General features: G+C 38.5%; 1 protein-coding gene across 8 annotated transcripts in view; it reads left to right on the forward strand.

Moving 5' to 3' along the window:
* Positions 1-16717, forward strand: part of ANK3 (ankyrin 3) — a 368949-nt gene that overhangs the window by 145447 nt on the left and 206785 nt on the right. For 7 of the 8 annotated variants that reach the window (XM_054071756.1, XM_054071755.1, XM_054071750.1 and 4 more), the window contains exon 1: positions 14799-15211. The exons of the other annotated variant lie outside the window; for it this stretch is intronic. In XM_054071756.1, coding sequence (XP_053927731.1) covers positions 15098-15211 — 114 coding nt within the window. In that variant the 5' untranslated portion in view covers positions 14799-15097. Of the gene's footprint in view, positions 1-14798; positions 15212-16717 lie in introns of those variants that run through there. 8 annotated transcript variants of the gene reach the window in all.

Below are 16717 nucleotides of genomic sequence, written 5' to 3' on the forward strand. Positions count from 1 at the left end.
ATATAAGAAGCAGTGCAGTAGACTATCCTTATTCCCTTCTTCTAAGTCAGGGAGAGATATTCTGCAAGACCTGATTGATAAGATCTTCCTTTATTCCACTAAAATGCACTTTTTACTGATGTACTTAAAGATAGTGATCATTTATGTTTCCACAACTTCCATTTGGAGAGCAGTAGAACATGGAAAGAGTACCCTTTGTAGACAGGCTTTTTTTTAATCAGGTTCTTTGCATGACCTGATAATATTGACTGTCTTTATAACTTGCCTTTTTCCTGTACGAAAGAGATTGCAGTATTCCAATTCTGCATAGGTTTTGGCTTCAAAATCCCCTTTGGGCCTTCTCAGTTTTGGCATCATGTAAATTACTTCTCGTACTTGGGGCTTGTAAAATGGAAGTTGCCCCTCTGAGAGAATAAAGATCTGCTCAGAAATCTGCTGACTGAAGGAGAATGTTGTGGGCTGCAGCCTGACTTATTGTGATCTTTTTCTATATGTCCTGAAGGTTGCCCAAGCAAGAGATTGAAAATTCTTCTTCCTGTTTAGGTATTACTGGGCTAATTAAAAAATGAAATAAAATTTTAAAAATAGAACCATGTTTCCAAACTGTTCCTAATCTTTCTGTCATTGTGCTTAGGTAGTGGTGAAGAATTGCAGAAAAATCTTGCTCATTCTGCTTTTTTAACTAAGTATCTGTAGTTTTCCATGATGTCTCTGTTTTCAGTTTGTGTGTGTGTTTAGTTTAACTCTAGTTTCCCAAGGAAAGACTATACAACCTTAAAAAAGCCATTTTGGGAGCCATAGGGAAAGTGGAAGAGGACTATCATAGTTTATGCTATCATAGTTTAGTGATGTTGGAAAGGAGCTGGAGGCATGGCGAGGATGGGCAAACTGGCAACCAGGGAAGGGCTGGAAGGCGGTGGAAGGGGACCTGTGTTGGTAGCCTGAAAGAAATGGTGGGGACCTAAAACTCTTGTGCAAGAAGTCATGTGAAGATGTGATCCAGGTGTGATATGGAAAATCAGACCTAATCATCTCTGCTTTTCAAGGAACAACTTCTTTACATTTGAAAAATGATGTGGGAATTTTGGACAGTGTACCTGTAATACACATGGAATGAATTAACATACACATCCAGCTGAATAGAGAATTCATATTGTAATGGTTTTGGTTTGGTTTTTTTAAAGGATAAGATGTGTCCTTGGGAGTGGCTTCTATTTCTACCTTTCGTGTACTGGCAGGCCTGCCCGTACTCCAGACAGCAGTGCAACAGACTGCCAGAGAGCTTTTCTTTTTTCCTCCAGACAGCAGCCAGGCTTTGTCAGGAAGGTCAGGCTGACCCAGAGCCGGCTCCAGCAGCATTCTAGGAACTGGCGCGCGCTGACACTGTGGCAGCTATTCTCCTCTGCAATAGCACTGTGCCTTCTGCAGCTTCATGTGCTGTAAAACCTAAGAATATACACACTTCTGTAAAGTTTTGGAGAATGACACTGAGTATCCAACGCTGTAAAACTGGTGAGAAGGAGGCTGGAGGGTAGAAATCTAGCTGGCAGTAGTGCACAGCCTTTCCTGACACCACTTTGTGCTGATGAAAACTCTTGTTCATTGCTTTTAAGTTGGTGCAGGTTGAAGTACTTCTCTCTCTCTTGGCCTGTCCTTGTGTATGAACTCAGTTCCTACTCCACTAAATACACAAATATGTTACTAATACAAAAAGAGAGATGCTTCGGTTACATGGGTACGCTGTTCATAATACATTTATCACAGATACATAGTTTGTCTTGTTTCAGAAGAGACAAAGATAGACCACATGTCATGTAGAGTTGAGTATGCTGCAGCATGGGTTCTCTTCCTGCCTATCCATCAGGAAGGGAAAACTCTCATCTGTCTGTCCTTTTTGTATATTGGATTTTGCCTTGGATGTCGATGGAACACTGGTGAATGCTCACTTCCTTTTGCCTGAGTTTACATGCTTAACCAGACCTATTGCTGATGTTAATTTTCACTGCTTTGTTAAAGCAGAGAAAACAATATAACTGTACTTAAAAATATATGGCTCGAGGCCCCCAGGAAGATAGGAGGGAGAGGGAAGTCATGGCAAAAGTCATGTTATATGCCCTGGTCCCACTGCAGAATACATTCTAACTTGCTGCTTTTCTGAAGCAGAAAGTAGGTGGAAAAAATGATCTGCAGAAAATAAAATTGCATCTTAATTTTCATTTTATTTGTGAGATGCAAACTGCTAGTCTTTACTACTGCTTATTACTTTGCTATTTGTTTTGAATTATTGGTGTGATGCAAAGTGTCCTCAGAACAACAGGAATTCTAGTCTATAGTTTCCTGTCAAAGAAAATCTAGAGGTTTTGTGGTTTTAAAGCAAAGGCATAAAGAATAACAAGATTACACCCTGCCTGCATTAACAGCCAACAGCTGAAGCTGCAGGGTAGGATTTTCTTCAAATGCGGAGACTGAGTATGCCTTGTTGTGGGTGTAAGAGTACCGGCAGTGTACTCTTTGAGTGCAGTGGTGAGATCATGGATATCATAAAGGCTATTATCATGATGAGACAATTATTCAGCCTACGCACTGGAAGCCTGTGCAAACTCGCTGATTCTGATTAGTGCTTGGTTTTTTGGTTGGTTGTATTTTCACGGAATAGTATGTAAATTGTTAATTTACTGTTCACAAACTCAGTTCTTTTGATGCAGCCCAAAACTTGTTTTTCATTAGCACTACTCATAGCCTCTGATGAACTACAAAGATACTCAAACTCATTTGTACTGGATTCTGGCCTCTATAACTTGCGTGTTGGTTAGCCTGCCTCAATGCAGCTTGCAAATACTCTTCAGAATATAAACTATAGCCCTAGAAAGCAGCTCTAAGGCTACAAGTTACACTTGAATTTTTTTTCTCCTTTTATACGTAAGGTAATATATATTTAGAAGAGACACATTATTAACTCTATCTATAAACTGTAATTTTACCTAGTGCTTTTATAGTTTAGCGCCAAATATGTTGCAGTCTCTGTGAAGAATCAGTATAAAATTGCAGTTTTGTGTGTGCAGTAGAACAGAATGTCTTGTTGCGCAAGAAAAAAATGGTACCTAGGACTTCTGCTCACAGAAATATTCAAAATGTGGTGATGGGGTAAGTGATGGAAAAAGCCTATTAGATCATCTTAGCTTTTATCCTAACAATGCAGAATTGTTCTTTGCAATTCTTTTCTGTATTTTCTAGCTCAGTTTGAAATGGGCAAGTAATGAGGTTCCAGCATTTTCTTTAGAGCAGAATTCTGTAATGTGCCTGTAATTTATGCTGAGAAGTCTACTCTGTTGTATATTTCTACATAGTTTATTCTGCTTAATTCTTTATTTTTAAACACATAAAGTGGTTGTAGGTTTTATTTTTTATTCTGTTTTAGATGCACTAAGACATAAATTTTTGAGGCTTTCAAACTCACTAAAATAAATCAGATGTCACTATTCTCTGATATCTGGAGCAAAGGCTTCTGATAACGCGTAGCATGTTAATGGTCATAGATTTTATATTAGGATCTGAAAATATATTTCTAACTGTCCAATCTTATTAAAGCATACAGCACTGAAATCAATAAAATAGTTTTGTGCTACCACAGTAAGGCTGAACTAAGAACAGACTTTTGGAAGGTGGGATGTCTGTGTGCGGTGGTCACGGGATGGTCGTGAGTGTCACCGATCTAAATATTGCCAAAGGAATCCGCTTCTAGTGCTTACTTATGCATTAAGTTGCGTTAGGTAGATCACATGTTTATCTAGGACACAGGGATGTCTTGATTCAGAATGGTATTTGAGGGGCTGTCTCACCCACAAGTCATAGACTTGGGGCTGCTTTTGTGAAGGATTTTTTTTTTTTTTGTTTGAGGGTTTGTTCTTTGGGGTTTTTTTTCTGTTGTTTGCTTTTTTTTTTTTTTAAGTAGAGGTCATTTTATCCTTTTCCCAACTCTGGACATATCGCACAAACCATTTTCATAGTGTTCAGCACTTGCCTTTTGCAAAAGAAGATATGCACACGTGTTCTTGCTTCTGTAGTGTCCTGCTGACTTCCATGAGCCTCTCTAGAAATATGGATCCTATATGACTTTCCTAAAGGTCAGCAATGAATTTGCAGAGTTTCTTTCCCATTCTGTTGAGGAGCTTCATTATTCTTACTGTTAAAAAAATTCACAATATCTTACCCAATTCTATGTTGCTGCAATTTAGACTTTTTACTCCTATTACTATCCACAGCAATAGTAGAGAACAGACTATTTCCTTCTGCATTTTGATGGGCTTTGGTGGATACGAGCTCTGTTGCCATGTTCCACTAATCATCCTTTCTTTACGCTATATGAGGTTGTGTTTTACAGACTTCTGATTGTTCTTGTTAATTTCCAAATATTCATATCTTTCTGGAAGTAGAGTAGCAACAGTCAGACACAGTGTATTGGAAGGTTTGCAAATGATAAAAGCAACAGAAAGATTGCTTTATTGTGTAAGCTATACTTCTACGCTCTACTGTGCTGTTTATCTTTTGTCCCTTGTTGGACTTGCAGTATTTCATCCCCTCCAGACTGTGCTGAAGAACAGTATTAACTACTTGTTCCCTAGACCATGCAAATGTTCCTTTTCTTCCTTATAATTCTTACTGAAATTAATCTCTTTTTGTTGGTTTTCTTGGTTTTTTTGTTTTTTGGTTTTTGTTTTTTTTAACTCAAACCATTCCTCTGGTCTTACTTATGATTTTGATCAAAAATACCTCTCTTTAACATGCCCAGACTCCTTGTTCTTTCCCATTGTCTCTATTGGTAACACACGTTTGTTTCTCTTGCCCTACTCGTTACTGAAAACACCGGAGAGAAGCAAAGCCAGGACAGGCACTTGCAGAACATCCATCCATTTTGACAATGAATGTTAATATCTCATTCCTTTGTTTGGTTACCAGACCCCTCTTGGATTAATCTAACAGTCTTTTCATCAACATATGTTCCTTCCTTTGCTCACAAGGATGTCAGGTACAAGTATTGTTTTTCCCCTGTCTTCAACACCTGTCACCCTTTCGTGGAACAAAATTAAATTAATTTGATACAGTTTCCTCTTGACAAATCCAGATTGATTGCTATTCTTTCCACTGCCTTCTGGGTGATGATAAATTCTTTGTTACAGGAGTTTTCTGGAAGGTAACTGGGCTAGTGCACAATTTTTTTATCTCCTATTCTTTCAAGTGTTTTTATTTTCCTACCCTGTTTCTTTCAAGTTTAGTATCAAGTTTGCCATTTAACAGTGTTTTGGTATCCTGCCTCTTTTCCAGAGGTCTCAAAAAAACCAAACCACCCAACCCCTACTATTGTAGATGGAATTTTATCTTAAGCCTATGTAACTCAAGTGTCTTAGCATGAACTGCACGGAGTTCACCTTCCTTGTTGTGAACTTGCTTTAGTACCGTTAAAGCTGTTCCGCTTCTGTGCTGAGGTGTCAATTCCTGTATGTTTTCTTATCTTCCGCTCTGTGTAGCATTGATTATTCAAAGTTTGAGTTTATAAAATATTTTAGGTGGAATTTATGCTGTCTTCAGGAGAGGGACAATGCATTTGTCTCGGAACAGAACTCCCATGCAACCTTACTCCTTCCCAGACCCTTCAAAAACTACTTAAAATAAAATAAAACACAACAACGGAAAGGAAATCACTAAAAAAATAATTTTAATAGCACCTTCAGTTCTTACGCAGGTTTGCGTCCAACTGTATGGGTTTTCCTTTTGAGGGAAAAAGAAAAAGCAGGGGAGGTGGGGAAGCAAGGAGGGAAGTAGGCAAATGAGCAAGATTGCAGTGCTGACTGGTATTTGTCTTTGCTAAGTGTGCACGTGAATATACACGTCCAAAGCTATTTATTACTAACTACAGATCCAGAGAAGCATTCAACATTTTTTTTCTGAAGAAAGTGATTTCAGAGTTAGAGCAATAAATTCTTCACATCTCCAGCTGACAACCTTTTCCTAGAAATTTAGTGCCTGAAATAGGACACAGTGTCCCAGCTGAGACCCAAGCAAAGCTGTGTAGGAGAGAGAGATTTCTTTCCTGTGTCTTCAAGGCTGTTACTTCTGTTTTCACATCCCCAGAATGATATTTGCCTTCTGTTAACTTATGTTCAGTTTGTCATACAAACAAAAAAAACAATACCCCCTCCAACCTCATCTCCAATTCACAGTTACCTTCTCTGAAGCAGGAGTAATACACACCTCCTCACCACTGTATACTGTGTGTTTAGCTTACAAACAGATCAGGGCAAGAATTACCTCTTACTATGTTGTTCTGAATAGGGCACTAATATTACCTGGGTTTTCAGGCACCACATCAATGCACCTATTCTGTGATAATTATATATTATACAGGTGGGTTTTTTTCTTCATAAGCTAGCTTGCTTTTGCCAAGCCAAGAAAGATCTTGGCCTGCTGTGGACATAAGTAGCATTGTGTGAAATTTATGCATAAGCAACACTTCTGAATTTTTGTAGTGACAGTGATTTTTTTTATTTTTTTTTTTGCTTTTGACCAGTCTCTAGTAGTTATATTTTCTTGATAACTATTATTTTCTGAAATAGCTGGCCTTCCTTTTTTTCTCCAAATAAAATGTAATTCTCCGTTTCTAAAATGATCCTGAGGGGTCTTTGGTATTAGGTTTGCCACTTTTATTGGTTATGCCATTTTTTTAAGTGTAAACTTGTAGATTATATGACTTAGGAATTTACGTATGGGAAAATGAGAAAAATGTTGCCTGAAAGATATGTATTGATAACCTTCAGCATCCTGTTATTGATTTTTAATGATTCTGCTTTTTATGGGTTTTTTTCCCCCTATGAAAGTCACTGCTGCGTAGAGCGTGCAAAAATTCTTACAGTGCTGAAATCTTACTTGGGCAGCATGTTGAAATTGTAATGATTCCTTGACTTAATTATGGAGAGGATCCTTTGGGAATGAGACAAAGATGATAATTTTAACATAGGAAAAGGAATAATGAATATTTAAGGAGTCTAATTAAATGAGTTTCTTATGCTGGAGTGGATTGGGATTTGGGTTTTGATTTTTGCTTTTGTATTTTCTTTTTATTTTATTTTCTTTAAAACTTAATAAATTGTGGGCATACTGGTAGGAACTAGGGTCTTCGCTGAAAATTCTGCATGTAGTTTGCTAAAGTGGGAAGTCTGCAATTAAAGTCAGTTGGTAAATGTCTTCTCTGCTTGTCAAAGGGGCTGAGGTCCAGCATGCAGGTGTGGCCCTGAACAGGGAGTGAACTGGAACTGCAGCTCTCTCTGTTGGCTCTCACATACTGCTTTCCTTGTCTTAGGAATATTGCATGTTAATAGTAGGTTTTTTGCATGTGAAAGTAACTCAAAGAAATTAAAAATGAAAAATGCCTACCGTACAAAATGAGTCAAGGAACCTTTTTTTCTTCCTTTCTTGTACTTTCTATGTTGTTGCGCCACAGAAATTCAACAAAAAAATCTGTAGTTCAAAGACTTGGGGGGCAACTGGGAAGTGCTGGCAACTTCAAAGAGAGCCTTTCTTGTGACCTTTGCAGATGGGTCCGTTGTTACACTTATTCAGCAACTTTTTACTGCAAAATAAAACAACAAGTGAGCCGCTTTTCATGTGCAGAACTTGGCAACGGGAAAATACATGGGCACTGGGTCACTTCGTGCATCTTCCTACTGTCGAAGGCGGTTAGGGGAAAAAACACATTACGTAGGGTGATCAAGTGCTGCCTTTGTCCAAAATTGTATGTATTTTTCTTTTTGTGGCTATGCCATGTTAGGAAAGGTAAGATAATATTTTCATGATCACCCTGTATTCCCAAGGCAAAGGGGATTACAAACCCTGAATATACATCATGCAGTGATTTATGTGGAAGCCCAGTCAGTCAAAATTTCATTTAGCCTTGAGTATGTATTTTTGACTGAAACCTAATAAAAATCAAAGGATGCTAATTAAAGGGCACTAGAAATGATCTTTTAATTACAGGCAAAGTCATTACACCTACTAGTGACTGTTAGTGCCCTCCCACTCTTTGTTTTGCAGCTTCATTTGCTTAAGCAGATTCACTTATTGACACCTTTGCAGGTAGCACAGCTCTGCAGTGCTATGGCTTTTTACATAGATTTTATTATTGCGAGACTGCTACTGCTCTAAAAAAGGGACAGCAGGTGGGGATTCAATGCCGAGTAGCTTGAAATACCACAAAGACATTTCCTGATGCTGTTTTGGGTTATTTTTAAACCACTCTGAGACAAAGCGTTTTTCCATCAGAGACGAGCAAGGAATAGCTTCTCTTATATCTGTTTGGGTACTGGATGATCTGATGGAGGTGCTTCTGAAAGCCGTACAAGGACCTCTGTGTTCTCTGCTTACGTTATGTTGAAGGGAACCCCTCCACAGGCTCGGTGTTCACTGGATGTGTTAGCAAAGTGGCTATTGCTTTTATATTTTGGAGCAGAAGTTAACCGATGCAGCAGTATTAATTGTCCACTCAGGATGAAGTTTGTAGCTGAACCATAAAATCCTGGTGAATGGTTGTTAGCATTTCTTTTTTGAAGCTCATCAGGAAAAGGACAGATCCTCCCACCATATCACAGTGTTCAGGTTATGCATGTGGGAGCGTGAACCTGATATAAAACCTACTGGTACACTTAATTCTGTGTGCCAGGTTGGCTTCTCCAGGCTGCGTTTCTGTAGCTTGCTGAGGCGTGTAACCATTCCTAGATCAAAACTCTGTTTGGTGCCATGTAGCACCATCCACTGACCGCCTGGTCCCCTTGCTGTACTGGGGCTTGCAGAAAAACTAGGAGAACACAGTGGACTAGGCAGAGAGTAACTATAAAACTAGGAATCCAGGGAATGTTAATAGGCTGTATTTATGGTTTCAGAACATTGTTGAATAGATCCAAACAAGGTTTGAAAAATATGTCAGTAATTGTGATCTAGTGTCAGTCCTAGACATAGCTTCCCCTGGTTAAAATGTTTGAAATCAATTTACCACCCTTTCACAGCGGTCTTTGTCAGCATCCCTAAGACACTGATACACTTCGCCTGATTTTCAGTCCTGGTTGGAGACTGTTATTTGAATTGTAGGGAAAAATGTAGAAAAACCTTTCCAAAAAGTACATGCTTGTATAATTTCAGTGGTTTCCAGTAGATGTAGGTTTTCAGCAATATTCTTCTTGGCAGAGGAAGAATAGGAAGAAAGTTTTTTGTGGGTTTGCTCAGCAACAATTTGGGGATTACATATCTTACTCTTGCCATGTTCCTTGCATTGGATACATTTCCTGGGCTCCTTAGCAATTCCATCCACAAACCCACTCAAAAATCTACCTTCCAATTAGTGTGCTTCTATAAATAAGATACATCGGTACTTTTTTTTTTTTTTTTTTTTTAGTTTATGAGTCAGAGATGAAGCTCTTTACACCATCTTCGCAGAACAGTTAATTTGTCACTTTTAGCTCTCTTTCTCTGTATAGGCCTCAAACAAAATTATCCTTGTTTGAGTGTTAAGATGATAATCTGCAGGTCCTGGATACTCTGCAGCCTTCTATAAGCACCCTTTCACCTCCGCTGGTACATGAGCGTATTGTTTCCCTCTCCCAGTTTATTTGCAGGCAGATTTACTGTGCCTGCACGGTGGCCTGGGATAGCTGAAGATTTATTGTCCTGCTTTCTCTGTCCCTGAGGCCATGGGTTGAGTGAGCCTTGAGTCAGCTTTTGAACTGTCCCAATTTACAATATAAGTCTCGAAGGCAAACCAAAATATGTGGCTGTTTTCTTTAAATATCGTGCCTCAAACTGGAAGTTAGTGACAAATTCGCAGGCGTGTCAGCCAGTCTTGTACTGGAGTGTGCAGGGCCCCACGAGGTAGGGCTTCAGCCGTTAACTCAAACTGTATCGTCTCTGCATAGAGGAATGGTAATTTTGCACTTAATTCTGCGAGCTTGAATGTGGTTGCTGCTTTGAGTTTGAGCTCAGAAGGCGGGTGATATTCCATGAGCATTGTCGCTGTAGGTGTTTTGTGAGGTGGGTTGGTTGATTTGGGTTTTTTTTTTATGATTACAATCACTGCCATTTCTACTTAAATTTCCACTGAGGGCAGCAGAGTCGTTGGAGAAGTAGCGAGACTCCCAATAGGACAGTACAAATACCCTTAGCTTCGAATATCCAGCTCTTATCACTGCATCCCTGAATTTGTGTCATTTCCAGAGCTTCTTTTACACTGTTGTGCCCTAATTCTGCCAGAAGAGGCAAGTGGTGAGGGAAACTCAGTGCAACAAAACAGAGGTGCAAATCAAGCCTTAACTCATCTTATTTTTCATTCATTTGCTACTTAGTGGCCCTTAGTTTCTGCATGTTTGGAGATGAGTCCATCCTGCCCTGACATCAGATGTGTGAAAAGGAGATGAAAGTAAAACTAGATGCTAAATAAGCTTTTAATCTTGTTTGTTTGGTTTGGTTTCGGTTTTTTGTTTGTTTTTTTTTTGTTTGTTTTGAGACACAAGGTCTGATAGTCTCGCATGTGAGCAGACAAATCTTATGAGACCCCTTTGAAGGGTTTTTTTATGAGTTAATTAAGTTTCACATAGCATTTTTTAAAAAAACCAGTACTCTTATTTCTTCTGTTTTCTTTCTTATTTCTCCCAAAGTGTTGTTTTCATGAATTGATAAATCAATATTGCCCTTATTTATAGTATGTCTTGTTCTTCTTTCTTCTCTTCTGACTTCCACTGCTTTACTCAACAAAAAAAATCCAGAGCAGGGCTATAGTGGCAGACAGAGAGGCTCTCTTGCCCTCTTTATAATTTGTTCTGTATCAGATAACTCTGAAATTAAGGAGAGTAACCTAACAAGCATTGGCTTTATTTTTCTTCCAGTGTTTTCCTTTCTTTTGCTCTCTGCTCTTTCTAGTCTTCCTACAATGTTTCTTTTCATCTTCGGGAAAATGTAAACATACTTTGTTCACCAGTAGGAGTTGTCATAGTGACCTTCTAGTACTTCTAGTGTGTGATTATAAACCTTTTTTGATCCATAGTGATCTAAGTAGTGTCAATATTGAATGTTTCTATGGTGTTACATCTTCCCTAAAAGAGCTTAAATTTTCGTAGAACTATTTTTTGGCACATTCTCAGTAAACCAATTTTTTTCATGATTGTCTGATCTGTTTTTTTCTTGTGCTGCATAGTTATTTAAAATAAATGTAAAATTGATGTAACCATCTTTAATCCATAAGCTGCTGATTAATTGACAAATTAACTCAAATAATTAGATTGCAAACCCTTTTTCCCCCCCCATATAACTACTTCTTTTTTTTCAAGATCTGTCTAAATGTTGTGTGCTAATGCTGTTTTGCAGTCTCTCTTGAATCTAGTTTTAACAGTGGGACTAGCAGCTTAAGCTGACCTAAAGGACACACATCGCTTTCCAGCTGATAAACCCACTTCCTAGCCATTTTTACTACTTTGTGGCTAGATGAAGCTAAGTAAATGTTACCCTTGCAGTAACAGAAAGTATAATTTTCCCATTATTCAAGTAAGTTACAATTTCTCCTTCCTTGTAACTTTACCAGGACCCTATGGATTGTGCTGAAATGCTCATTGGCATTTCATTAGTTTTGTAATTAAGGGTGAAATCAAATAACTTAATTATTTTACTGAAGTCTGAAAAGAAGCACTTAATGAAGTTTTCCAGTATCTAATTCCCTTGAAGTGAGTTATTACATATCTGGCACTAAAACCTTCACACTTCATCCGACTTTCATCCTGCAGTGCCCTATCACCTTCCAGTAAATGATGCCAATTCACCATTTCCACAAAAGTTGAAGTTGTACGTATACAGTTTCTTTCTCACAGGGGTCTGAGTCTTTTACTTTCCATTTTGTAACGTCTTTTCTGTTTGGGACTGTTCCAGCCTGCAAGTACACGACCTTTCCCTCATATTGCTCCAACTATTTTTTGACTATTGCTTTAGTAGCTGTGACATAATTTCTGAAGATCCTAGCTTAGAATGGAATTTTTTTTCTTCCCGAAATCTAGTTGAGAAGGAGTTCAGACTCTGCAGTTTTGAACCGCAGAGAGTTGTAATCCACATAATAAAAACATGTACATCTTTGGTCCAGTTGGTTAATTATTTGAAAAGGTACTTTGGATGGAGCAGGCTTGACTGACAGATAAAATCCTTGCACTTATGCATATCTCAGGGGATTGGGTGAGTTCACTTATTATCCTCATTTGTTAGAGTTATTCTCATTAATAAAAGCTTCGACTGCTTTCTACCTGCATAGAATATGGCCTGTGCAGAAGGTGGCATTAGGGCTTTTAAGTTGCTAATGTGTACGTTGTTCTCTATGCCAGCATTTTAAAAAGTACGCTTCAAGTATTTTAAACATATAACACTTCATAATACCTTATTTTCATTTAATGAGGTTATTTAGGCATAAATTACAGGCTAGAATGGTTAAAAGGTTTCTGGAACGTCATGAGATTAGCTAGCAAGTGGTGAATGACAGCAGCGTGGACTTCATTCGTGGCTCAGATGAGAAGTTGGCTTCCTAAGGCAAAAGCTCGCGAGTCTTCCAACCCTAGATAGAAAGGTGCTGTGAATATAAGGGGTCCAACTCTACTGAATTTTGTTGAATCCATTTTCAGTTCTGGTCCTGCTGTATTTCCTAAGCACTTCCCTGCTAATAACTTCATTGTCAGACAGGGGAACTAATGTCAACTTTATTTTACAGAGAAAGAACTGAGCTTCAGAGAGTATAATTGCTGAGGTCACACAGGCAGCTTGTGAGCTAGAAAGCAAAGCCTTTGGTGCTTTTTCTTTGCCTTTTTTATTTTTCTTTTATTTATATAGTCAGAAGGCAGTCTTCCATGTGATGCTGAAACTTTATTGATAGTGTCTTCAACAACCTCCTCCAGATACCTTCTCCAGCCCTCTTAAATCAACAACTTTGCCCAGTTCCCCTCTCCAGTAGGGCTTCTGTGGTACACTAGAGGCTTTTCACTGCTGCCCTGTGCCTCACTGAAGAGCTGGGCCAAAATCCAGATACTTTCCTGAATGTGGCCTTTGATTGCTTGCAGTTATGCCATACAGCTGAAAGCATGCTCTGGGCACCCTTTGGGTATACTCTTTGCATCTTTAAAAATAAAAATATGTTTATTCAAGCTTCTGTAGTACATGGAGGAGTGGGAATTTGCTACTTCTGGTTCAAAACCAGGGATTGCCCAAGCGCAACATGCCTATTTCCACAGCTTTCCAAAGGCAGCATTATGTGTGTATTCAGAAGTCTTTCAGATGTGGAGGGGGAGTAGGGAGAGGCACATGGTGTTGCGTAGGTATAGGAGATTTTGAGTGCCGAGAGAAACCTGTGATCTTACTGCATCAGGAGGAAAGGTCCCTAAGGTCACATAACTGTGGTCTCCATCCTTGGACATTTCTTAAAAGTTGTTCCAAAATAAATAACTTTTTAACCCTAGTTTCTTAGCCTGTGAACAGTAGACTGTAGGGCAACATACAGTGTGTTCAAAGTAGTTTCTGTTTTGAAGATTTAAAAGGTTATATTATTTTTAACCATCTTATGGGAAAATTAAAGTAATGAATGCATGTCACTTACTGGACCTCAACAACCTGGATTCAGAAAGCATCTTTCAAATTCAAGGTAGGAGTATTTACAACCTCATGAGACCTCTCTGTATTTTATGCTCCACTCCAGAGATTCAATACGATTTGGCTAATCACACTTCAAATTCTTTAACATTATTTTTACAGCAAATTATGTTTTTTCCCTTCTGGAAAGAAATTCTAATATCCTGTAAAATGCACTAGTTTCGCTTGTGGAGACTTTTGGTTCTTATCTGAAACAAATCAGACTGCCTTAAAACCCTAATCTTCATACTGCAAAGTAAGCTACTAAGGATACTGGGAAAAACAGCAATCTCGAGGCAAGCTGCTGATTGTTCATATTTGTGTAGAAAAAATATGGTTCCTTATTCACTAGATGCTTGCTCTGAATTCTTCCTAGTAAAAGATCCTCCTGCAGGCCCTAATACTGCTGCTATTTTACCTCCCCTAATGAATATTCAAAAGCTGCAGTCATTGAGGACTCAGGTGGCAAAAATAGTAAGATGATTGAAGCAAGCCTTGACATAAAAGCCTAAAAGTAAATTTCCAACTACATGGAAATAGTGCTGATTTCCCTTTCTGGCCACGTTAAAGAACGGTGCCAGGAAATCTCCTATGAATTAAATGCCTGTTTCACACACTAGTGTGATCACATCTTTCTTTCTGTATGATGTGTTGTAATAAGTATGTTTAAAAAAAAAAAAAAGGAAAAAGACAACAGAGCTTTCTGTAATCCTCTCTCACAAAATGTATTGGAATTGAAAAATGGGTATAAAGGGCACACTGTTAAGATATGGCAATGCATGCATTGTTTTCTACATAATGCAGTCAGGGTCTCCATGGTAAAAAGAAATTTTTATTTTATTTTTTGTCACCATCAGCAGTTAACCTAAAGTAGGAGCTGCTCCATTTCATTGTAGGTTAAATGGCTTACCATGCAAAACTAGATGAGAAACATACCTCGTTAACAGTGCATTTTTTAATAGGTTTTTTAAATGTGCTTTAGGATTAGAGAAGAAAATATAATGCAGCGCATGTTATTGTTCTGGAATTTTTTTTAATAGAAAGCACTCCTTTTCAGCATTCCCCCTTCAGTGGAGTCACTTAGACACTTCCAGCTGGTGGCAGGGGATACAGCCATAATACAGCTTTCTCTGTCCCAGCTGTCTTTTTCATTACGTTAAATGCATTACGATGGCTGCACTGTTTTATAAAGGTTCAGGTACAGAAAGGTATAAGAAGAAATCTGCAACTATGTATTTTTGTAGTGACTGCAAGCTTCTGTGAGATCTCTGAAGCCTGAATGTGTTCCTGGCTCTGGTCACAGATTTCCTTCCAATCACTGGAACATTTGCTCTAAGGGCTGGCTAAAGGTGCCTGAGGAAATCACCTTTTACAAGGGAGCATTGTTGTAAAGGATTTTTAATGCATTATGGCTCACGCAGCATCACAGTTAAAGAAAAACAGGGATTTAGAAATTAATGCTGATGAAGAAACTGAGAAAAAAAGAAAACACAGGAAAAGATCCCGGGATCGGAAGAAAAAGGTATCTAGATCTATGCCAAATTCTCACAGGGATTCTTTTGTTTTAATTTTCTTACCTTGCAATTTAAGTAGCCAAGCTCGTTCTTGCGTGTAACTTGGTAGCTGTCAGAGTAATTTGTTAACGCTGTAAAATAGCATTGATAACCAGGGCTGTGGGGTTTGCAAAGCAATTGAATGTTTAATTGGATATTACTTGATTGCAGTGATGATGCAGAAGGTGTGCATTCATTGCCTAGAAAAATCACTTGTGTTACTGTGATATGCCAACTGCCTGGGAGTTGAAAATAGTTTGTAACATGATGTGAAGATAAATGCTGAGCTTTCTCATACATTTAACAGCCTAATAGTTAAGCCTTGCATGCATGTACTTAAAAGGGATGTGTGTGGACTCAGGTTGTTTTATTTTTTCTTTGTGTTGGGACTGTGTCACATGTTTGGCTTCTGAACGTTCATTTTTTTTTGGCATAATGTTACAGAAATAGGTGTTTCAGTGTTTCTCGTTTTTCCTAAGGGTGAGCTATTTTACAGTATTGAGCTGTAACAATCTGTTATTAGCAACTTTCTTTTGTTAGGGAAATATGTGACTGAAATCTCAGAGCCTGGTTCTCCTCTACTGTAGATTTGACTTAGCTGCAGAAAACCCTCCAGCACACGAGGATCTGAAAAATTCAGTAGGCACTGCATTGCTCATTGTTCAGTTCAGGAGCCTCTGCGTGATTCCAGTCTTACTGTTTCTCTTTTAAGGTATCAAGCAGAATAGTTATGGTTTGTAGCATAATGACAGATAAAGAGGCCAGCCACTTTGGCAGCTCTGGATATGTCCTTAAAAATGACACCTTGTTCTCTGCTCCACAGAAATAAGGCCCTGCCATCATTCCGTTTCTCTCGCTGTAATGTATTCTAATTTTTCAAGAACATATCAAGAAGCCAGTTGTCTTAACAGAAATCCGGGTCTGTAGTATTCCTGTGTGCCTCTGTAAAATCCCCCTAAGGGGGGTTGGCTAATCTTCATATGCTCAGGGAAGTGGTGCATGTGCTTCCTAAATGACATGTAGATTTCCTGTAACATATGTGCATCATTTGGTTGGGTGAGAGTCAGTATTTCCCTGCCCTTTTTCTTTTTTTCTCTGCATGGCAGTACTATCCATAATGAAAAGCACTAAGAAACTCACTGCCTTCTGTCCTAGTGAGCACATTAGGAGACTGTTTAGATGGCTGCAGCAAATGTACTGCAGCATGTTAACTAAAGGTATTTTTTCAGTGTGAATTGTATACATACAGATCTTCTGAATCATCTTCCAATATAATGGAAAATATTGAAATTAGATTCTGTCTTCAGAGCCAGTTTTGAGGTGCCACTGTCTGAAACTGGTCTGAATTAGTACTATTTTTCTTGTCTGCTGTTTAGGTTATGTGCAGGTCTGTAATGTAACTATTGGAGAAGGTATTTTTTCGTCCCCCACCTGAAAATAACCACAGGAATTAGGAATTTTAGAGCTGGCCTGTC

Source organism: Cuculus canorus, chromosome 7, assembly GCF_017976375.1.
Source record: "Cuculus canorus isolate bCucCan1 chromosome 7, bCucCan1.pri, whole genome shotgun sequence".
Taxonomy (NCBI): domain Eukaryota; kingdom Metazoa; phylum Chordata; class Aves; order Cuculiformes; family Cuculidae; genus Cuculus; species Cuculus canorus.